Source organism: Zalophus californianus, chromosome 16, assembly GCF_009762305.2.
Source record: "Zalophus californianus isolate mZalCal1 chromosome 16, mZalCal1.pri.v2, whole genome shotgun sequence".
In the NCBI taxonomy this organism is placed as follows: domain Eukaryota; kingdom Metazoa; phylum Chordata; class Mammalia; order Carnivora; family Otariidae; genus Zalophus; species Zalophus californianus.
This window is the reverse complement of record NC_045610.1, coordinates 29,310,376-29,333,384: the sequence shown is the minus strand read 5'-3', so window position 1 is coordinate 29,333,384 and position 23,009 is coordinate 29,310,376. Positions and strand designations below refer to the sequence as shown.

The following is a 23,009-nucleotide window of genomic DNA, read 5'->3' as shown; positions in this document are numbered from 1 at the left end:
TTCTGGGATCAAGCCCCACATCAGCACTGGGCTCCCTGCTCAGCAGGGAGTCTGCTTCTCCCTCCCCCACTCCCCCTGCTTGTGTTCCTTCTCTCACTGTCTCTCTGTCAAATAAATAAAATCTTTAAAAGAAAAAAATCAATAAATCCACATCTGATACACATCAATGTCATGCAGGTTAAAAGTAGCATCACCGGCCCAACAGCTCCTAGATCTAATGAATCTCATTGGACTAAACTGTGCAACACCAAACTCTTCAGTCAAAGCGAAATTTTTCCTCTCCAGAACATTTCAATCTCTTGCGTTATTGTGAAACAAGACAGCAATTTGCAATACTCAACTAAACATGATGACTCAGCATGGAAGTTTAGTTCAATATGGTTTTATTTAAAAATCTGCGAAGCTGAAGGAGGAATCTGATCTTTTGTTAAAAAGAAGCAATTTTCACAGTATAGATTTAGTCATTTTAGCTTTGTGTTGAATAATAACAGAAACTGAAGTTTCTGTTCAGTCCTCACTCCAGCACACTCAGCCAGGTGCTTGGGATCTTGTAGCAAGGTAACACGTTCCCTGGTCTGAACTCATAGGAGATCCCCTCACCCAGGTGGTACACCAGTTCATCCCAGGCAAACACACAAGGTCTTATTTTCACTGCTCTACACAGGGCTCTGAAAATCCTCAATTTTAAAGTTGAGAAAAATGTGAAAGGATACCTTAACTCATTGCCTGCCAACAAACCCAGCTACTTTTTAATCCTTGACAGTTACAATTATAAAATACTTGCAATTTATAAGATATTCCATATTTAATGGAACAACCCGAATGTTAAAAAATTAGGTCAAGTAACATGCTTTCATGTTTTAAAACGTTACTTAATAAAACTTACTAAGACAAGATATGCAGCATTTTCTTGTACTTGGTGTTATAAACTCCTACTGACGATGGCTACTTGACGGTCAAAAAATAAAAAAGAGAAGAAACCAAATATACTGATATGTAACAATGCCTGCAGGGAATGTCATGTTTTAAATTTTGTTCCTGAAATTAAGCCTGGAAGAAGGAAAAAAAAAAAGATCTACAAAAAGCAACACCCACGTTATTTTAAATGATGAGGTAGATTTTTTTCCTATGCAGTAAAGTGAACAAAAAATGCATACACCTTTCAAATCTTTTTTTTTTTTTTAAGTTCAGGTTATAGTCACTTTCACGAACAAGACATTCATAAACTATGAGGCGGAGAGGTCATCCTCAAGCAGGCTCTGTACTTGGTATGGTACTCGGAGATTCAACAATCAATCTTGGGTCAATCAACTCTCTCCAAAAAACAGTGATCTGAGAAAAAACACAAAATATTTGGTTTAGAGGCTTCATTTGGAGATCATACAGGTTTCAGTCAGTTAAAAACGTCAGTTAAGTAAATTTCCATTTGTGCAGAATGGTTGAAGACCTGGAATGATCTGAGTCCTACTAAGCTGAATTCAATTAAGGTAAAAGAATTGTTTACCTAGAATGCAACTACACTTTACATTAAACACATTGCACCTTTCCTTCATTTCCAGCAGGGTAGGGATGGGCTGGGCTGGGTTGTGGGGCAGCTGGTTACCCAGGGTCAATAGGATTTGCTCAACAGGACCCTGTGGCTCAGCGGCCCACAGACTCTTCACAGGCAGAGGTGGCCTTTAAGGGTTATCAGTGGACTCCTTAAGCTCAGTTGCACAGCTCTATCCTGTGCTGCCTAAAACTCGGAGGCGGTTCATGTTTTACCAAGAGCGAACAAATGCTAACACTCGGCCATGTGGACGAATCATGAGGGCCATCTAGTGTGAGAGAACGGTAGCTCTGCTTCAAGGCCCTGTTTAATAAGGCAGAGAAAGGATTCCAAGGTTAATTTTCCAATGTAGTTTCCAAGAATACATTTCAACAAAAAAGTGAAGAGGCATACGCTGCAAATAAAGAAGTTCAGGAGACTTGGCCAAATCTGTTGATCCTAGCACAGACCCTAAAAATGTGTTTTTGGAATAAATCCCTAAGAGTGTCATCTATCCTAAGGACAAAGGAAAACATAGTCTGGTTAGGGTTTCTACAAGTTTACATTTCTAAAATGTTAGTTTGCAATACTGAAAGTTACAGAATAATATCCATAACATTTCAAAGATAAACACCTTAAGAGGAAGCATTTTCTTGAATATAAATTCTATTTCGTTTAATGCTAGCATAGCCGTGCCAGCAACTCTGGAAGTCCGGCTGCCTAAAAGCCCTAAACCAGGTTATTTCCTAAAATGGCAACTTAAGGATTTAAACAGAAGTCAAAAGACAGAATCATCATTTTATGTCATTCTTCAAAACCATCTATGCCGTTGTAAGTCAGAATCACGGTAACATTTGGAAGATAGTAATGACTGCAAGGAGACGTGATGGAGATTTCCAGGGGGGCTGTTAATGTTCTGCTTCTTGACCCAGGTGCCGATGACATGCGTATGTTCATTTATGACACTCCTTCAAGCTATATACTATACATACTTTTCTCAATGTATATATCAATAAGGTTTTTAAATACGCTACTCTTCTCTACTGAAGCCCTTACATAACTATGTTTTTATGCAACTCTACAGTCTTCAATAAAACTTCGTTATTTGTGCACCTCGTCATGTAGGCTCTTTGAGATCCAAGATGGCACCCTAACCTGGTACTGGGCACTGAAACTGCCACCCTGTAGGCAGACCAGAGATCCCAGGGCCGAGGTCTTTTATGACTTTAATACAGGCAGTTCAGGAAGCCTCCATGTCCCCTTCCAGACCACCAGCAGCCAGTCGAGCGAACAGACAACCAAACGACCCCAAGAAGAGAAGCGCACCTACCCTCTTCTCCTGCGTCACAGCGTACTCCACTACCTCAGTTCCATTTTCATTGTGATAAACCAAATCAAACTTCCCAGGTTCTTTCATGGCTGAAACCAGACGGTAGGAAAGAGAGACAATAAATAATTTCCCAGTAGTGAAAATGTTTCTCTACAGAGAATTTATATCAATAGAAAAACAACCACAAATTGTCCACTGATGTGGAGGCCGGGTACACACATGAAAGCATGGAGTGCTCAGTGACAGGAGACCCTCAGGAAACCCTGTAACAGCAGACAAGAGCTTCTTGGCCATTTATCAGAGACAATCTCTCTTTCATCGAAGAAAGAAATGAGCTTGATACACTGTTATTAGTACTCTCAAAAAAGATTATGTGTAACCATTAGATAATCCAAAAGATAATTGATATGTTCCAGCTGGGAAAGGTAATCTGAATCTGCAAAATTTGTCTATCTTGCTCTGTCCTCAGAAATGAAACATACTTACTACTTGGTAATACAGCAGTCCTCGCTTTGTATGGTAGTGTGGGGTCATAAAAATGACCATGCAGGCTGAAATTATGCAGAACAATCTGAATAATCAACGGGGAAAATTATGATGGTCTCATGACATTTTAAAAATTGTTGAAACATTAAAACCTCTACTGTACTGAGAGATAAAAAGCAGCAAAACTAATGCTTACATAGTACACTGTAATCTAAACCACCAAAAAGACAGAATTAGTGTTCTATTTCTTTGTTAAGAAACTTATCCAGGTACCTGGCTGGCTCAGTCGGTAGAGCATGCGACTCTAGATCTTGGGATCAGGAGTTCGAGCTCCGCCTTAGGTGTAGAGATGACACAAAAATAAAAAAAATCATTTTGTTTTTTTTTAAAGATTTTATTTTTTTTATTTGACAGAGAGAGAAAGACATCGAGAGAGGGAACACAAGCAGGGGGAGTGGGAGAGGAAGAAGCAGGCTTCCCGCTGAGCAGGAGCCCAATGCAGGGCTTGATCCCAGGACCCTGGGATCATGACCTGAGCCAAAGGCAGACACTTAACAACTGAGCCACCCAGGTACCCCTAAAAATAAAAATCTTAAAAAAAAGAAAAGAACATGCTATTATCAAGGTGGTCTGAACAGTGCTTGCCTGCCTTCCTGTCACGTAACGACAACACCGAATGAGAATCTTTTCCACACCTTGCAGAAGCAGCAGACTCCTTTCTAAGTGTGCATCAGCTTTCAGTATTTTACCCTTTGAGCTCTTATCATCACCATGAAATAGCTCTTAGAGCTTCTCTGCTTCTTTTTTGCAACTGTGTGACGTTTTTGCTGATGTCACTTTGGGGACCTCTTCATCCCTCTGTCACCACCATCCTTCCTCATTTATGTCAAGAAGTTCACATGAACTACAGTGCCAACACCCGCACGGTCAGCTGTTTCTTCTGACCCCACTTCACCTGAATTCCACTTGGATGTCACCTCCGGAATCATCACTTTCTGTTTCTTTGTTGTACTTTCAGCCTTGTTGACCAATTCCCTACCTCAACATCCATTTTTGTAAAATGCCATGTGGGTTTATCCTTGAGAGACAAGGAGGCAGCACAATCACACGCGCTGCAGTGTGTCTGGGGATGGAGTAACAGACACACGGCGACCAGTCACCAGGAGACTTGGAAACAACGTGACTGGTCGCTGATCACGATGCACACCTGTTATTGACATAGTCGTCTGTGGACTGAAGAGCTAGCAGTTATTCACAGCTAACACCATACCTAATGTCATTGGGAACTGGTGTTATTTAACCAAACCATGGTAACTAAAGATTCTATAGATATATATATCAGAACCATGCAAAGCGAGGACTACCTGTATTTCTATTAGTGAACAGATAAAGCCACTTCTAGATGCTCCAAAGAAGAAAAGTTCTAACTGGATGCTCTCACTGCCAATCACCTGACAAGCAGTGATCAGGCTGTGTCCATGGAATCTGACCATGGACAAACTTCTCTGTCTACCATTCCTAGGAAGGGAGATTTCTTCAAATAAAACCTAATCAGAAGAAAGCTGGAAAACCAATTTAAGTTATATCTAATCATTTACTTAACATTTTAATTGCCTTAGGGCCTGCTAATAAAAGGGATCTCCCCTGCTCTCTGGCCAGGGACCCCTACAACACAACCCAAGTGAAGCCATATACAGTAAAAGCTCTCTTATTCCCAGATTTTAGAACCAATAACAGGTGAGATGAATCAGGGATAAAGCAGGGAAACATTTGAAATAATATGTGAGAGTATGCATGTACATATACTTCAGACATTTTATTTTGACTTAACACACAAAAGTATGTTTTTTAAAAGAAACCAATTCTTTTAAAATAGAGCTGAGTAGGTCTTAGGAGCCTGCTGATTAGAGTTAGCTTTCTTTTATAAACCATATACTTAATATATGTCTGCAATTTCTACAATTACATGTTCTGAGTTTTTTTTTTTTTAAAGGATGAAAGAATGCAAACACTAGCAAGGCAGTCTAAGTTCACAATCTTCCTAGATTTTTACCAGATTCCTCCCAATCTCTTTTGGCAGATCCATAATTCAATAAATTTCTTAGTTACACTCTTGGGTCAGCATTCAGTTTGGGTTTCATAGAAATAATTCTTTTTGCAATCAGTGCTCATCAGTTTATGTAATTTTTATGAAATTACATAATTACAGGAAAAAGAACAACTTGCCTAACAGCTTTGGAAACAACTCCAACAACCCTTAGTGGACACACACCTCCACTAGAGGGAGCGTGGGTCCCCAGGGCTGCTCTGTGCCGACAGGGGTAGTGGAGAGAGTTAGTCACACAGGCCAAGGCAGAGAGCAGCTCCTGGGTATAAAAGCTATTTAGAAACCAACGTAGATATGAAGAGCCTAAATTTTCAAGTTCTTTTCTAGAAGACTCACCAGGTAAGGATGAAAGAATTTCTATATCTACTTGCTGGGTCTCTGGATTGTGGCTTAGTATTTTTCCTTCCTTTCAAAAATAAAAGTCCAAGTCAAAAACCGACATGTGAAACATTGAGAATATACTAAAACCACCGAATTATACACTTTAAAACAGTTAAAATGGTGAATTTTACATTATATATATTTTATCTCAATACTAAAACTTTTTTTAGGGGCACCTGGGTGGCTCAGTTGGTTAAGTGTCTGCCTTCGGCTCAGGTCATGATCCCAGGGTCCTGCATCAGGCTCCCTGCTCAGCAGGGAGTCTGCTTCTTCTTCTCTCTCTCTCTCTGCCCCCCTCACCCCCCACTTATGCTCTCTCTCTCTCAAATAAATAAAGTCTTAAAAAAATTTTTTTAGGGGCACCTAGGTGTCTTAGTCGTTCTGCCTTTGGCTCGGGTCATGATCCCAGGACCCCAGGATCGAGCCCCACATCGGGCTCCTTGCTCAGCAGGAAGCCTGCTTCTCCCTCTCCCGTTCCCCCTGCTTGTGTCCCCTCTCTTGATGCCTCTCTCTGTCAAATAAATAAAATTTAAAAAAAAATTTTTTTTTTTTAAATAAATCAACCTGTAGGAGAAATAAAACTCCCACACCTCAAGCCAGTATTTTCCCTGGTCTAAATCATCCCAGAGGCAAGTACCACGCAACTAGGGACAGTCCCTGTAGCCCAAAGCCTGCTAATTCTTCAAACTAGCCAATCCTAAACTATTTCCCCCATCCTGCCTTGCCTTATCCCAAGGAAACCCCAATAAAGGCCCTGGCACAGGCTTTCTCCTCACTCCTGCTTCTGCCTCCAAATGACGTCCCCCAGGGACGCTTTCCCCCAGGGGCCCGCATGACATGCATTCCCTGCTCCCTCGGGAAATGTAAGTAAGAAATTCTTTCTTCAGGGCGCCTGGGTGGCTCAGTTGGTTAAGCAACTGCCTTCGGCTCAGGTCATGATCCTGGAGTCCTGGGATTGAGTCCCACATCGCGCTCCCTGCTCAGCAGGGAGTCTGCTTCTCCCTCTGACCCTCTTCCCTCTCGTGCTATCTCTCATTCTCTCTCTCTCAAATAAATAAATAAAATCTAAAAAAAAAAAAAAAAAAAGAAAGAAATTCTTTCTTCATTGCACTGACTTCTGCGGAGTCGCTCAGTCTCCTCCATTGATTAAAATCCCGCAGGTAGGTGCGTACACGTGAGACGGTCCGAGCAGAGGAGACTACATTCTTTGAAGACAGATTTGACTTCTGAAGACAAGCTTCAGGAATAAAGCCAGTGATCAAGCTAGATAGCAGCACTTGAGGTCAAAGCAAAAATTGGGACTGATTTTTACTCTGCAAATGGTTTTGAAAATAATTTCCAGAAAGTTCTAAAAATACCGGGAAAGTAAGCAAATAGCGTTCCAGGCTAGTAACTGTGATGACCAACTTTGACTTAATATGCATTTTTTAAAAAATAAGTATCACCTAGACTTATAATTTGTAGAGGCTGTAGGACATATGAATTCTATATTTATCTATCTCCCCATATATCACAGAATTAAAGTCCTTTTCTACCGTAAGGTGACAAAACATCCCAGTTTGCCCAAGACAGGTCCATTTATATTTCCTTCCAGGACAGTTATTAATATAATATTAATCCTTTTCTTCATTCACAAGTATCCTGCTTTAGATGATAACTTATATGTCACCTATAATAAGAGGCTAAGATGAAAAATGTGATAAAAAAACAATTACCTCCAACTGACCTACCAAACCCCTTCATGAACTGATTCTTCTTCTAGTCTGCTTTTGAGGAAAGGTTCTTACCAGGATTTTAAAAGTCTTCCAAGGTTTAAAAAAAAAAAAAAGTCTTCCAAGGTATCAACTCAGATTAAATCAAATCTCCTTGTACTTTCTCTGTATTATTTGTTAACATTATCAATTATTACTTTCTAAATGGACTTATATTCCATATATTACATCGAAATAAGAAATTATGCATTTTAACAGAATTTTGAATGGGTGAAAAAGGGAAAGAAACATGTGATTCTGTAATCCCACTGGAGTTAAGCTTTTACTGAACTATGATAAAGCTCATACCAACGTAAAGTCCTACACAGATGTTTAGTGAATAAATTCCAAGGATGATATTTGTGAATTACCTGTGGTTAATGGATAATGCAAAAGGGGCCATGTTAGACCATAAGAATCTGCAGTAATTCACAATTATATAAAATAGATTCCTATGATGAAAATAATCAAATTTTCTGGCTGAGAGCTATTTATTATTTCCTTTCAAAGTTTACGATCCTGGGGGAGTGGCATTCAAATAAGCTTGCAAATGTCTAAGCTGGTTAGAAAAAAATGACTTAAAAAAATTAAACCTCGTCATTGTCCTACATTCATCCCCAAGTGCAAGGAAAACAACACTGGGGGGCTCCACAGTGATATTATTAAAAAGTTTACATTTTGACAATGTTCCCATTTTCCACTTTACAACATTTACTCCAAAAAAGCAAAATTATCCATATTAGCAGTACTAAATACAACTTTAGCTTCTTCAAAATACTAACAGTTAGTTTTAAATAAAAAGCCTTACCTTATAGTCAGAGACATCAGGAGAATAATCAGACGTTAGTTCCAAAAGCTACAAAAGAATAAAGAGCCCACAAATACACAAACTTTGTGGTTCCTCTCCTCCGCCCCTGAGAAAATGTGCCGGGTTGGGGTGCCCACCCCGCCACTCTGGGGGCCCTACCATGAACCTATGGCAAAACAGGGGTTCCAGTGGGAAAGGTTTCTTTGGTTTGGGGGAGGATGTTGGGGGGGGCTTGGTGATATGTAGAGCCTTTTTTGAGTACTTGCTATATTCTGGACATTGGGCTAAGCCATTTTTATTCATTCATGAAATAATAAGTAGGCACCTACTGGATGCTAGGCACAAGTAGGCACCTACTATGTACCAGGCACAAGAAGAGGAGAGATATGATCTGGAAAGGGTCTATATACATCTACATATATAATCCTGAGCTGCTCACGAGTAAGTTTATTTGGAGGGAGGATAATCTTTTTTGTTGTAATTGTTGTGGTTTTAAAATATACCTTAAAAGCAATCTTTTCTCCAACTTGAGGAGGAGCTGCTAACAGTGGTAATAAACTGTAGTCCTTCTTGTGTGTCTCTACTGGATTCTGAAAAACAGCATCAGTCATGGGACTCTGTTACTGGTGAAAAAAAGCGAACCCGTGACACCCACTCCAGACGCACCCCGTGGGAGAAGGGGAAGAGGTACGCTTAGGAGAAATCATACTTGCCTGGATAATAGTAGATGAGTTTGTGACCATTTCATTTAATTGCTGGTGCTTCTGATGTTCGGCGTTTCTATTTAACACAAAGGAAATGGCCTGCCCTCGGCCTCGGCCTCTACCCCGCATCCCCCGGCCCCTAGCCCCCTTCCAAGAAAGAAGGTCCTCTCCTCTCCCCCAACCTCTTCCCAAACTGGCGGGGAGAGTCACGTTGGGAGGAGGGGCAGGAGGGGTGGGTCTGGCACCGTTGGCTTCAGAATGCTTCCACGCGGCAGCACTGGGAGTCTGTGAGCAGGGCCCCGGGCCTGGGCAGCCTCGTCCTGCAAAGAGGCCTACTGGCTTCAGGAACCCGGCAGCGCGCTCCGGGGTGCTCTTGGACACCGTGCACTGGTCATCTGACTCTGAGCTAGAGTCTGAACTAGAAGACGACGTTCTGGTTGTCTTGCCCTTGACGGCGGTAGAGTTAAAGCCAGTTTTGGCGGCCACTTTGTTTGCAGCTGTGTTTTTGGTAGAGGGTCCCTCCTTTGATGACTCAGTTGATATTCTCTCTGAGGAATTTCTGACCTCCAAGATGACATGCCTGAGACCATCGCTGGTTGATTCATGGTAGGACTCGGACTCTGAGGAGGAAATGGGACTATCTTTTGTACTAATGGCCGTGCCACCTTTCCTTTTGGCTTTGACCAGGCTGTTTCTAGCAGGTGAGCCTTTCGGAGGACCACAGTTCGGGGCGGCCCAGTCCTTCACTGTCTGTGCTTTGGAAGACCTGGAGTTCTTTGTCTGCTTTTTATATTCACATTTCTCCTTTCTCTTTGGTGATTTTCTCTTGGTTTCTTCGTCATCACCATCCACCACACTACACATGGCTTTGTTTTTCCTCTTGCTTTTTTTCCTCACACTCAGATCTATGACAGCTTTTGGTTCTAGATCCAAGGTCTTCTCATCATTACTATTCTCTTGCTTCTTCCAATGCTTCTTTGAATTCTTGTAATCTAGTTCAGTTTCTTCACCCTCCTCCAACTTAAATGCCCTCTTCTTTGCTTTTTTAGGTAATAAATGACTATCACCACCATTCTTGATGGTCACGGTGTTCTCAGCAGCTGCTCTCTCTTCTAATTTAACTCTACCAAAACAACAAGAGAAAAAGCCGCAGTGAGTAAGTAATTCATAAGCACGTCTCCAGGACACAGTTATATAGTGGGATGGTTGTGTGTTATCGTTGCCGCCAGGCAATGAAAAAACGTCAAATCACTTAAGGACAAAAGACTCTTTTTGACAAAATGGCGTATATGGTATCACTTATGGTCAGCTTTCAAATGACTAGTTTTATGTATTGTGTATCTACTGCATCCCAAATATTTTCTAGACCTTTTCTCTAATCTAAATGCCACCATGAAGTAGGTATCCTTCACGTTAAAACAGATCACAGAATTACAGTTCAGACATGTAACTCGCCCAAGATCCACAGTGGATAAGCAGCAGAAATGGGATTCAAACTGCAGTTTGTCTAACTTCAAAGTTCACGATCTTTCCACTCTATTAGACTGCCTATCCCAAATGGTGATAATGCAGAGTATCCATTTTTGTTTTTAAATGTGGGCTGCTTTTTCTTAAAATCAGATTTTACTTTTATTCTGTTGAAATTTAGGAAAAAATGCTCTAACAAGTTATGTTCTCTGGGACAGTGACAAGCCATTGTAAAATTCAATTCTGTGATCATTTATTTTATGTGTCAACTTGACTGGGCCATGAGTGCCCAGAGATTTGGTTAAACACTGTTCTGGGTTTGTCTATGAAGGTGTTTCTAGATGAGATTAACATTTGAATTGGTAGACTAAGTCAAACAGAATGCCCACCCCAATGTGAGTGGGCCTCACCCAATCCACGGAAGGCCTGTATGGAATTCCCTCTCTCTGCCCAACTGTCTGAGCTGGGACCTCAGCCTTCCCCTGCCTTCAGACTCAAACTAAGACTGGAACTTAACACCATCAACTCCCCTGGATCTCAAGCCTTTGGACTTGGACTGCAACCATATCATCGGTTCTCCTGGGTCTCCAGCTTGCTAACGGTGGATCTTGGGACTCCTCAGCCTCCATAATCTCATGAGCCAATTCCTTATAACAAGTTCATATCTATCTCTCTATATATCTATTATCGCCTATTGTTTCTGTTTCTCTGGAGAACCCTAACACACTCCATCCAAAATTATTATCATAGCAAAGAAACTCTGTTGTTCCATGAACTGGCAACAGCTAATTCTGTTATGTGCAGTCCAATGATGGACTGTCCCCAGTGTCAAATACATAGAGGGTGCTTAAAACTGCCTGCTAAAAACAGACATTATACTTTTAATACACTTATATCCAGCTATATATTTCATCAAGTTTTTTTAGTGACCATAGAAAGATTAGATAATCATGTTTGAAAAAAAAAAAGGGTATAATTGGGGAATAAGAAGATACAGGCATTTAAAAACAATTTTTTATGGGATAGTAATCCTGTGATTTATCACAATGTGGTAGCTGAAAAAAACATCCACAATTATTCTTCAGAATACACAAACACACAGACTCATACAAATCGAAGTAAAATCAAAGCTACTGACATCAGGATAAAGAGAGAAATAAAAGTCTGCAAGATCAAGGATTTAATTTATAAAAACACATGGCTCTCTACTCCCAAGATGGACCTCAGCATCTAGCAGCAAGGAAGTAATTCTCAAATGGGCAAAAAGTAGGCTGGCAGCCTATGAATCTAAGAACTACTGAGGAACTTGTAGTATATTGGACTGTCCCCTGACATTCTTGATAAATTGCTTTTACTTCTAGCAATGTTATGATTCAAGCTTCAATCCTGAGGCAACCAGTTAGGACCAAATTTCCCATCAAACTTTGAAAATGGTTGCAAGACTCTCAGTTCAGTCATTGTGGTTTACTAAATCACTGGAACACAGCACCTGCTGCCATTCACGAGCCCCCAATACCTTCACGCTTTCAAAACGCAGCCCTTGGCATCACCTCACCTATTCTGAAGACATCGGATCTGTGGATATTGGCTTAAAGGTCCTGTGATTGTTACAGCCTCACTCACTATATGCTATTCCTGAGGAGAATCATTTCCGTTTGGAACACAGTAAGAATGAGAGACAAACTGCCATCCAGAGGATAAGAAATGGTTCATTAGGGTCTGCTGAGTTACCATTCCTTTCAGGGTGTACACTTTCCCTGGGAACGTCCTTCATTTCTCTACTTGTATCACAGATAACAAATGTAGCTGTCCTTGGATGAAGAGAAGTGAATTAACTATGTAAGGGGCGCCTGGGCGGCTCAGTCGTTCAGTGACTGCCTTCGGCTCAGGTCATGATCCCAGGGTCCTGGGATCGAGCCCCACGTCGGGCTCCCTGTTCCGCGGGGAGCCTGCTTCTTCCTCCCCTACTCCCCCTCCTTGTGTTCCTGCTCTCTCTCTCTCTCTCTCTCTGTGTCAAGTAGATAAATAAAATCTTAAAAAATAAAAAAAGAATTACCTATGTAATTAGCAATAAAAGAGATTTAATTCCAAGAAATTTTTAAAACAGACTCTTCAATGTTCAGGCAAACTCTTTGCAGGGCAAGCTGGGTGGTATTATCAAAATGCAAGGCACTCCCTTTATTTAAGATTTATTTGAGAGAGAGAGAGAGAGCACGCACCCAAGCAAGTGGGGGGAGAGGCAGAGGGAGAGAATCTTTAAGCAGACTCCCCACTGAGCGCGGAGCCCAGTGCTGGGCTCAATCTCACAACCCACAAAATCACGACCTAAGCAGAAACCAAGAGTCTGACTGACATTCAACCGATTGAGCTACCCAGGCACCCCAAAAGGCAAGGCACTCCCTTTAAATGTGCAATTTCACTTCTAGGATTCTGTCATACGGAAATACAGCCACGCCCAGCTGCACAGCCTGAGACCCCAAACCCACTGCCTGCCAAGGCCAAAGAGACTGGATTCAAATCCTTCTTCTCCCACTTTAAGTAGAATTTTTAGATATTACCTCAACCTTTCTCATTTGTAAAACTGGGGACAGTGATAATAATTACAACACTCAGATGAGCTATCATCTATGTTTACAGCAGTGCCAGACTCAGAGCAAGTACTCCCCAAATGTGAACTCTAACTTTTATCAACACAATAATCGTTAATCCAGTGAGGACAGGAGCTGGCGGGTTTTTAATGAATTTGTCCCACCAAATGCAGGTGAAATTCAAGACGGAGAGTGAAAAGGTAGAGCTGCACCCTCTCTGGGTCCCCTCAGTTCCCTGCAGCCTCCCTCCTGCCTGGCTGCTGCATTATCACCTTCAGAGAGGTTAAGGTACTTGACCAAGGGAACACGGCTAATGAGTCATGATTCAAACCTAGGGTTCTGACTCCAGACCTTGAACTCTTAATCACTTTGCTCTCTTACCTTTCACACGATACTGAACAAAAGTAACTCATATATTGTTGGCATAAATACAGACCCGTACAACTTTTCTGGAGGCCAATTTGACAGTACTTACCAAATTTTAAAATCTGACCAAAAAGTACCTCTTCTAGGAACGTATCCTGCTAAACCACTGCCCAAGTACACAAGGCCATACAAGTATGTTCACTACAGCAGTATGTACCACTGAAAAACAAAACAGCCATCATGGGGGGGCGGGGGGGCAGGCTGGCTGGCTCAGTCGGTGGAGTGTGTGACTTTTGATCTCAGGGTTGTGTTTGGGCCCCACGCTGGATGTAGAGATTACTTAAAAACAAAATCTTAAAACAAAACAAAAACAAAGATGCCATGGTCTAAATGTTTGTGTCCCTGTAAAAATCATATGTTGAAACCCTAACCGCCAAGGTGATGGAATTAGGAGGTGGGGGCTTTGCAAGGTGCTTAGGTCATGAGGGTGGAACCCTCACGACCCAGATTAGTGCTCCTATAAAAGAGACCCTATAGCCCTCCCTAGCTAGTCCCTTCCACAGTGAGAAGGTGCCATCTAAGAACCAGAAAGCAAGCCTCACCAGACACTGAATCTGCTGGCACCCTGATCTTGGACTTCCTGCCCCTAGAACTGTGAGAAATAAATTCCTGTTGTTTATAAGCTACCAGTTTATGGTATTTTTATCATAGCAGCCCAAATGCACGAAGATAACAACCTAAAAGGTCCATCAGTAAGAGGCTGGTTAAAGAAACTGACACGGTCATGTAAAAGAATACTACATGGCGGGGCGCCTGGGTGGCTCAGCTGGTTAGGCGACTGCCTTCGGCTCAGGTCGTGGTCCCGGGGTCCTGGGATCGAGCCCCGCATCGGGCTCCCTGCTCGGCGGGGAGCCTGCTTCTCCCTCTCCCGCTCCCCCTGCTCGTGTTCCCTCTCTCACTGTGTCTCTCTCTGTCAAATAAATAAATAAAATCTTAAAAAAAAATACAAGAATTTTTCCAAATTCAGTTTTTTCCTAAGGTCTGCCCCATTCACCACCGAAGCCAGCTGCAAAGGTATTTCTTACCACACACAATTGTGCATTTGAAGTGTTTAGGAGAAATTCTGCCTGCCATTGTGCTGTATTTATTTCCTATGACAGCTGTCATGGGTTGCTTTTGACATTAACTTCATTATAAAGAGTATAATTCCCAGATAATTCATTAATTGAGGTATAACTGCAGTTAGTGAGCAGCAAGTTATTAATTCATTAGGCAGGGAATAGTTCAGAAAGTAAACTTAATAGGAGGGTAGGCAGTCCTTGCAACTGAATTGTAATAAGTAGTCCCTGAATTGCAGAAATAATGGAGAGCCATTACAGTGAAGAAAAAGGAAAAAGAACTCTTTTTGAAATTTGGACTATTTCAAATTGTCTTTAGAAACAGCTAAAACACTCTTAACAAATCACAGCATTCCTGATTTTAAGAGAGAGACACACACACAAAGATGTAGTTATTGTTCCAAACTGAATTCCTGGATATTCTGATTACAAAATCTGACATGTTCTAAGGAACAGAATTTTCAACAAAGAGCAAGCAGAGAAGTAGCCTGGTTCATAACTCCAGAATTTTTTCATTGTAGCTGAGCTTTAAAAGAAGCCCTGAGGGCGCCTGGGTGGCTCAGTCGGTTAAGCGACGGCCTTCGGCTCAGGTCAGGATCCTGGAGTCCCGGGATCGAGTCCCGCATCGGGCTCCCTGCTGAGCGGGGAGTCTGCTTCTCCCTCTGACCCTCCCCCCTCTCATGTACTCTATCTCATTCTCTCTCTCAAATAAATAAAATATTAAAAATAAATAAAATAAAAGCCCTAAATAAATTAGTCAAAAAATCCAAACCGACATGATCATGTCTTACCATTTTATTGAGACAAATCAACCACACATGGGCAAGTCATACCACAACGGCTCCCTAATACTCATCTCAGTATCACTTTTTTTAATTTCCAGAAGCATATTCAAAACTATTTTAGGGCGCCTGGGTGGCTCAGTTGGTTAAGCAACTGCCTTCAGCTCAGGTCATGATCCTAGAGTCCCAGGATCGAGTCCCACATCGGGCTCCCCGTTCAGTGGGGAGTCTGCTTCTCCCTCTGACCCTCTCCCCTCTCATGCTCTCTCTCAGTCTCTCTCTCTCAAATAAATAAATAAATAAATAAAATCTTAAAAAAAAAAACTATTTTATTTCCCAATTCACAACCCAAAGGGTCCCAAATACCTATTTAAAAGAACCACAAAACACCCACGTTATGACAAGAATGACACCGTAAGTCTCAGAAGATCTCGCAGGAGCACTACGGTAGGACGAACCACACGCTTTGAAGAAAACGCGACTGTTCCTGTTTGCCTGGGTCCCCTGCACCTGACCCCGAGAGCCGCCAGGGGAAGGCCGGGTCTCAGGCACATCTGCACCAAGCGCACTTCACAGTGTCCCGCTGAGCGCCCGCCTAATCAGGGCTGAAAGAAACACACGCCCAGCCCACGCACAGGATCAGGGTCTTTCCAAGTTTGGTCCACCAATCACCCGGCTCAGAAGCACTCCGGGGAAGGATGCTCCTCACCCTGCGGCTCCCTGAGCCCCAAACCTGCCTAGCCCAATCAGCATCTCCTGGGTTCACGAGCGCGCAGCCTGACAGCCCCACCCCACGCCCGCCCCCACTCCCCACCCCACACCCCCCACCCCACGCGCGGCCCCCGAGGGGCCGCGGCGCCCCGGGCGTGCGCAGGCGCGTCCCCGGCCCGCCGCCCTCCCAGCCACCGCCAACCCCGCCGCAGCGCGCACCTGAGGCAGTCGTTGTCTCGTACCAAGCGCGCGCTCTCGGCTGGGGGCAAGAGCCCCCCCTCCAAGTAGAGGCCCAGGAGGGCCCCAGAACTGAAGCCGAAGCGCTGGCGGATGAGACTAATGAGATCCGTGACCACTCGGCATCTGTTCAAGTCGACAAGAAGCCAGAAGGCCGTGCAGTGCGGGGTAGCCGGCGGCGGGTAATCAAATTGAAGCCGTAGCCTAACCGTCTCGGAGGCCGCCATCTTGCCCGATGCTCAACGGAAGCCGAGAGACACCACTGGGCTACCGAGAGGCGTGCTCGGCGGCCCGCCCCCTGGGGCCTTTTAACGTATGCCCCCTATTGGCTCCAAGTGGCTACTACAGGCTCCGTGACCCGCAAGAACGCCGAGCGGGGTTGATTGGATTCAATTCTGTTCATCACTGGGCTAGGGAAGAGTCTAAGTGAATTACTTTCCCGCTGAGCTCTGCGCAGGGTCCGAATTTAGGCAGCTCTCTGGATGAACATGCACTTTTCAGTAGTTGTCTTCTAAGATATTTGCTTTTAGACGGAAGAGAATTTTAAAAAAACAGTAACTCTCGATACATTTAATTGACAAAATTTTTCATTGTAAAGAGTTGGAAAAGATACAATTCCTAGTGTGTTGTAAATATCCACGTTTTAAAATAAAACCGTTAGGGGGCGCCTGGGTGGCTCGGTTAAGCGACTGCTTTCGGCTCAGGTCATGATCCTGGAGTCCCGGAATCGAGTCCCGCATGGGGCTCCCTGCTCAGCGGGGAGCCTGCTTCTCCCCCTGACCCTACCACCCCTCATGCTCTCCCTCTCACTTTCTCTCAAACAAATAAAAAAAAATAAAATAAAACCGTTAGGGACGGCTGGGTGGCTCAGTTGTTTAGCATCTACCTTCGGCGCAGGTCATGATCCCAGGGCCCTGGGATCCAGCCCCACATCCGCGGGAAGCCTGCTTCTCCCTCTCCCACTCCCCCTGCTTGTCTTCCCTCTCTCTCTGTGTTTCTGTCTGTCAAATAAATAAAATCTAAAAATAAAACCATTAATCAGAGCTTTACATGTGCCTCGTGGAATTTAGAGACCTGAGCAATACAATACCTACCACCATCCATATTTTAAAATATAAAAATAAGCCCTCTCATTAGCCCCTAGCTAAGTAAATGATAAATTGTATATCGTTTAAATTTCCATTCTCTACCATAGTATATTAATTCCTTTAGTTTTCATGAGAAAGATATGAATTATAAACTATTAGTATTCCCATGTTGAAGAATTTTTTAAAAGATCAGAGAGATGGGCGCCTGGGTGGCTCAGTCGTTAAGCGTCTGCCTTTGGCTCGGGTCATGGTCCCAGGGTCCTGGGATCGAGTCCCACAGCGGGCTCCCTGCTCAACAGGAGTCTGCTTCTCCCTCTCCCACTCCCCCTGCTTGTGTTCCCTCTCTCACTGTGTCTCTCTCTCAAATAAATAAATAAAATCTTTAAAAAAAAAAAAGGTTCAGAGAGATGAAGCTACTAACCCAAGGTCACTGGACTAGTAAGTGCTAATACTTTGTAGTCAGTGGAAACATTGAGAAAAAAATGTTTTTGTAAATTTTATTTTCTTGTAACCTTATGCTGTAGGTCTTCTGATTGAATTATCATTACTATTAAGATCAAAATAGCACACATTTTGGTAATTATTAAACAGGGAAAATAAAATGGACATGGAAACATATTCTATTAATGAAATAAATGGAGGTGTGTGCTTTTTTTTTTTTTTAATTAGTCCAAGTCTTTCTGGATGAATATTCCTAAATGAGGCAGGGCTCCACATGGATTCTGGGTCTATTTTTTGTTTTTATAGATGTAAAGTCCTAAGAAAACGTGTTCATTATGTAAGTAGATAAGACTAGAAGGACTTGGGGCGCCTGGGTGGCTTAGTCATTAAGCGTCTGTCTTCGGCTCAGGTCATGGTCCCGGGGTCCTGGGATCGATCCCCGCATTGGGCTCCCTGCTCTGCGGGAAACCTGCTTCTCCCTCTCCCACTCCGCCTGCTTGTTGTGTGCCCTCTCTCGCTGTGTCTCTCTCTGTCAAATAAATAAATAAAATCTTAAAAAAAAAGACTAGAAGGGCTAACGTCGTTGGCAATGTCAGCCAATTCCTGCCAAGTTACATGCTAAAGTTACCTAGAGATCTTCCTTTAAAAATTATTTTCAGTACTCCATCAGCCAACAATTCAGTTATGTTCAATAATGTTAAAAACAAAATATTGTTAAAATGTAACAAAGGGGGTGCCTGGGTGGCTCAGTTGGTTAAGCGACTGCCTTCGGCTCCGGTCATGATCCTGGAGTCCCGGAATCGAGTCCCACATCAGGCTCCCTGCTCAACAGGGAGTCTGCTTCTCCCTCTGACCCTCTTCCCTCTCGTGCTCTCTATCTCTCATTCTCTCTCTCTCAAATAAATAAATAAAATCTTAAAAAAAAAAGAAAAGAAAATGTAACAAAGAAAAGTTAAAAGCAAACACCTGACTTCCCAAAGGAGTGTTTACCAAGTCACTAGAGTCATTTACATTCTCAATATCTGGGAAGGCTCCACTAAGACTTAAATGATGATTATACTTACTCTTATACTTAGAGGTGCCTGGTTTCTGGAGCTAACATTAGATGAAACTGGGGTAAAAATAACAATTCCCTAAAAATGGGAGTCGTAATCAAAGACTTGCATGTTCACGGAGAGGGAGATGGACATTTGTGAACTGTTGTAGATGTATCAGCAATTTAATCTGATAGGTGAAATCAATTATGTTTATAAGCACGCATTTGAATTGAAAGAGCATACCGGGGCGTCTGGGTGGCTCAGATGGTTAAGCGTCTGCCTTCGGCTCAGGTCATGATCTCAGGGTCCTGGGATCAAGCCCCGCATTGGGCTCCTTGCTCAGTGGGGAGCCTGCTTCTCCCTCTCCCTCTACTGTTCCCCCTGCTTGTACTCTCTCACTCTCTCTGTCGAATAAATAAATAAAATCTTTAAAAAGAAAGAAAGAAAGAAAGAGCATACCAATATCTAAGAGAAAGGAGTTAATCCCAATAGAATGAAGCTGTTCTCAAGTTCAGGGCATTAATAGATTTTATGTATCAGTGATTGCTGTCATGTGCATTATTTACCGTAGAATGCACTACATTTTCCCCTAAAGTTAATATAAATTTAATAATACTGGGTAGAAACAAATAACCAAGTATAGTAGGTGCCAGTGAGGCTATATGGATGGGACAGGAGAGAGAGAGAGACACGTTTCTTTTGGGAGAACAGAAAGTGCAATCACATTCTCAGGCAATCAGCTTTAGGAAGAAGTTCAAGTGAAAGAGGATGTATAACTTGATTTTCTTAAAACTGTGCATGCCCTTTTCTCCTTAAAAGTGTTTGGGTACTCTTCAGGACTGACTTACCCCCAGTGTGAAGACTGCTACTCCAAAAGTAGAAAGTTAAAAAAAAAAAAAAAGTAGAAAGTTACCTAAGCAGCAGGTGGCTTTTAAGTACTTGCCTGCCTATTCTTGTTTCCTTCCTGGAGATTCGTGAAATGCTACATTCCCTTTACTATGGGGACCTAGAGTGATGACAAAGGATTGATTCTAAATTGTAAATCTGGATGGGAGTCTGCTGCTCCCTCTGACCCTCCCCCTTCTCATGCTCTCTCTCTCTCGTTCTCTCTCTCTCTCTCTCTCTCTCTCAAAGAAAAAAAAAGACTGGGTGGTAGGTACCCAATTCTGTGTGTTTATATGTATTTTGCAATGTTCATGACTGCAAAAATTTATAGACAGGACCTATTCTTTTGTCAAATGACCCGTTAAAACCTTCTAAAGGGCGGTTTGACAACATTTGTCTAAACCATAAATTCATGTACCCCTTTTTTTATGTACCCTTTGACCTACCAATTGCATATTAAGGCATTCATTTATCCTAGAGATAAATACTATGAGCAAAGACTCCTGTACAATGTTTCCTAAAACGTTGAAAAAGCAAGTAACTAACAAGAAACAAAGCAAATACCCATCAACAGAGATTTAATTGAATACAATTAGTGTACATCCAACAGTTGTATAGAATTCCACTGTATCAAAATTTATGCGATTAAATCCCTATTGAGGTAGTTCCAAATATACTGCCATGGAAATGTGCCTAGGATATAATGAAAAGAGAAGGAGCAGAGCAGTGTATGTTTTATGCTTCTATTTGCTTTCCTTTTTAAAATTAAGGGTTTTTTTGTTTTTGCTTTTTGGGTTTTTTTTTTAGGGGCACCTGGGTGCTCAGTCAGTTAAACGTCTGATTCTTGATCTCAGCTTAGGTTTTGATCTGAGGGTCATGAGTTCGAGCCCCACATTGAGGAGGAGCCTACTTTAAATAAGCGAATGAATGAATATTAGATTAAGCATGTTTAAATTAAGGTTTCTTTAAAAAAAAAAGCTTTTATTTATTTATTTGACAGAGACAGCACTAGAGCACAAGCAGGGGGAGCAGCAGAGGGAGAGGGCGAAGCAGATTCCCCGCTGAGCAGGGAGCCCTATGCAGGGCTCAGTCCCAGGACCCTGGGATTATGACCAGAGCCACCTAGGCACCCCTAAATTAGGTTTTTAAATATGAGATAATTATAGATGCACATGCAGTTTTAGAAAATAATACGGAGAGATCCCATGTACCCTTCACCCAATTTCCCCCAGTGATAACCAGGATATTGACATTGATACAGTCAAAACACAGAACAGTTCCATTATCATAATGATCTTCACTATTGCTGTTACAGCCACCATGATGCTTTCCATTTCTGTGATTTTGTCATTTCAAGAATGTTATATGAGTGAAATCATAAAGTATGTAACCTTTCGGTATTGGCTTTTTTTCTCCTCAGCATAACTCTCTGGAAATTCATTCAGGTTGTTTTGTGTATCCATAGTTTGTTCTTTATTATTGCTGAACAGTATCCCGTGGCATGGGTGAACCACTGTTTAACCATTTGCATCGAAGACCCGTTGGTCGTGTTCAACGCCATTTGGGTTGTTTCCAGTTTGGAGCTATTACAAATAAAGCTGCTATAAACATTCATTGACAGGTTTTTATGTAAACATAAGACTTTATTTCTCTGGGATAAATGCCCAGGAGTGCAATTGCTGGGTCATATGATAATTGCATGTTTAGTTTAATTTAGTGTTTTTTTAAGATTTTATTTATTTGAGAGAGAGCACAAGGTGGGGGCGCAGAGGGAGAGGGAGAAGCAGACTCCCTGCTGAGCAGGGAGACCAACGTGTGGCTCAATCCCAGGACCCCAGGATCACGACGTGAGCCCAAAGCAGACACCTAACTGACTGAGCCACCTGGGCGCCCCTTGCATGTTTAGTTTTTTAAGAAATTGCCAAACTGTTTGCCAGAGTAGCTGTACCATTTTGCATTCCCCCTTGCAATGTATGAAGTGATCCAATGTCTTCATAAGGGTTAGTAGCAGAGATCAATTTTATCTGAGGGACCCATCTGTATGGTGGGGCAAACACCTGATTACCAAACATCTACTCTTCTTATGGCTCTTATCCTTTTCTCTGAGGTCCCTGACCCTTACCCCTTTCTCCTTAGTTCAGGATGACATATGGACCTCATTTTGCCTGTCTTTGAATTTCCATGTCTATGTGGATTCCCCATATGTATGCTATTACATTTGGTTTTCTCCTGTATTATATCAATTTGATTCTTAGTCCAGCTAGAAAGCCATTTGAGAGGGCAGGAATCCTTGCTCCCCAAAAGAACCATTGTCCAAAATCTGTTGACAGGCCTATTTCTGTGTTCTCTGTTTAGTTCTGTTGATCTATGTGTCTATTCCTCTACCGATATTGCACAGTCTCTTTCTTCCTTTCTTTTCTTTTCGTCTTTCTTTCTTTCTTTCTTTCTAGAGAGCGGGGAGGGGCAGAGGGAGAGGAAGAGAGAATCCCAAGCAAGCTCCATGCCCAGCACAGAGCCCTCTACATGGGGCTAGATGTCACAACCCTGAGATCATGACCTGAGGTGAAATCAAGAGTCAGACACTTAGGCAGCTGAGCCACGCAGGTGCCCCTACCACACAGTCTTTTTAATTTTTTTTTAAAGTTTATTTTTTTTTAATAATCTCTATGCCCAATGTGGGGCTCAAACTCATTACCCTAAGATCAAGAGTTTCATGCTCTTCTGACTGAGCCAGCCAGGCGCTCTACCAATACCACACAGTCTTGATCTACAGTGGTAAATACACAATAAATCTTAAAATTGGGTTGACAAATCTACCCACTTTATTTATGCTTTATTCTAATTGTTTTGGTGATTCTAGTGCCTTTGCCTTTCCTTATAAATTTTAGAATAGTCTCTGTCTATATCTACAAAAGTCTTGTTGAGATTTTTATAGGAATGGTGTTAAACCTATATATCAATTCAAGAATAATTGTCATGCTTACTATGTTGAATCTTCCCATCCATGATCACAGTATGTCTCTCCATTTATATAGATCTTTGATTTCTATCATTAGCATTGTGTGGTTTTCTGCATAGAAACCCTATACATTTGTTAGATTTACACCTGTCGTTCTTTCTAGCAATTGTAAATGGTATTGTGTTTTTAATTTTGATGTCCATGTGCTCTCTAATATATGGAAATATGATTTATT

The 23,009-nt window shown here is 42.2% G+C and overlaps 1 protein-coding gene across 2 annotated transcripts; it reads right to left on the bottom strand.

The window, feature by feature from the left end:
- Positions 1-365: 365 nt before the first annotated feature.
- COIL (coilin) lies at positions 366-16,871 on the bottom strand. 2 transcript variants are annotated; one of them, XM_027624775.2, is made up of 7 exons: positions 16,347-16,855; positions 9,105-10,218; positions 8,895-8,981; positions 8,392-8,439; positions 5,788-5,857; positions 2,859-2,947; positions 366-1,332 (listed from the first exon to the last, which is right to left on the bottom strand). In XM_027624775.2, the coding sequence occupies exons 1-7, from the start codon at positions 16,589-16,591 to the stop codon at positions 1,249-1,251; spliced, it is 1,737 nt and encodes a 578-aa protein (XP_027480576.2). In that variant the 5' UTR covers positions 16,592-16,855; the 3' UTR covers positions 366-1,248. The 2 variants fall into 2 exon arrangements, with proteins under 2 accessions (XP_027480576.2, XP_027480577.2); XM_027624776.2 differs by lacking the exons at positions 366-1,332; positions 2,859-2,947; positions 5,788-5,857 and adding an exon at positions 2,993-3,429 and having other exon boundaries at positions 16,347-16,871.
- Positions 16,872-23,009: the final 6,138 nt, after the last annotated feature.

What these genes read in the sequence shown, in the direction of transcription:
- COIL (XM_027624775.2), bottom strand. Translation starts at nt 16,591, where the DNA reads ATGGCGGCCTCCGAGACGGTTAGGCTACGGCTTCAATTTGATTACCCG. An exon ending in CGAGACAACGACTGCCTCAG is followed by an intron (nt 10,219 to 16,346) that starts GTGCGCGCTGCG and finishes TTGTTTTGGTAG; the next exon opens with AGTTAAATTAGAAGAGAGAG. An exon ending in GAGAAAAGATTGCTTTTAAG is followed by an intron (nt 8,440 to 8,894) that starts GTATATTTTAAA and finishes ATTCTTTTGTAG; the next exon opens with CTTTTGGAACTAACGTCTGA.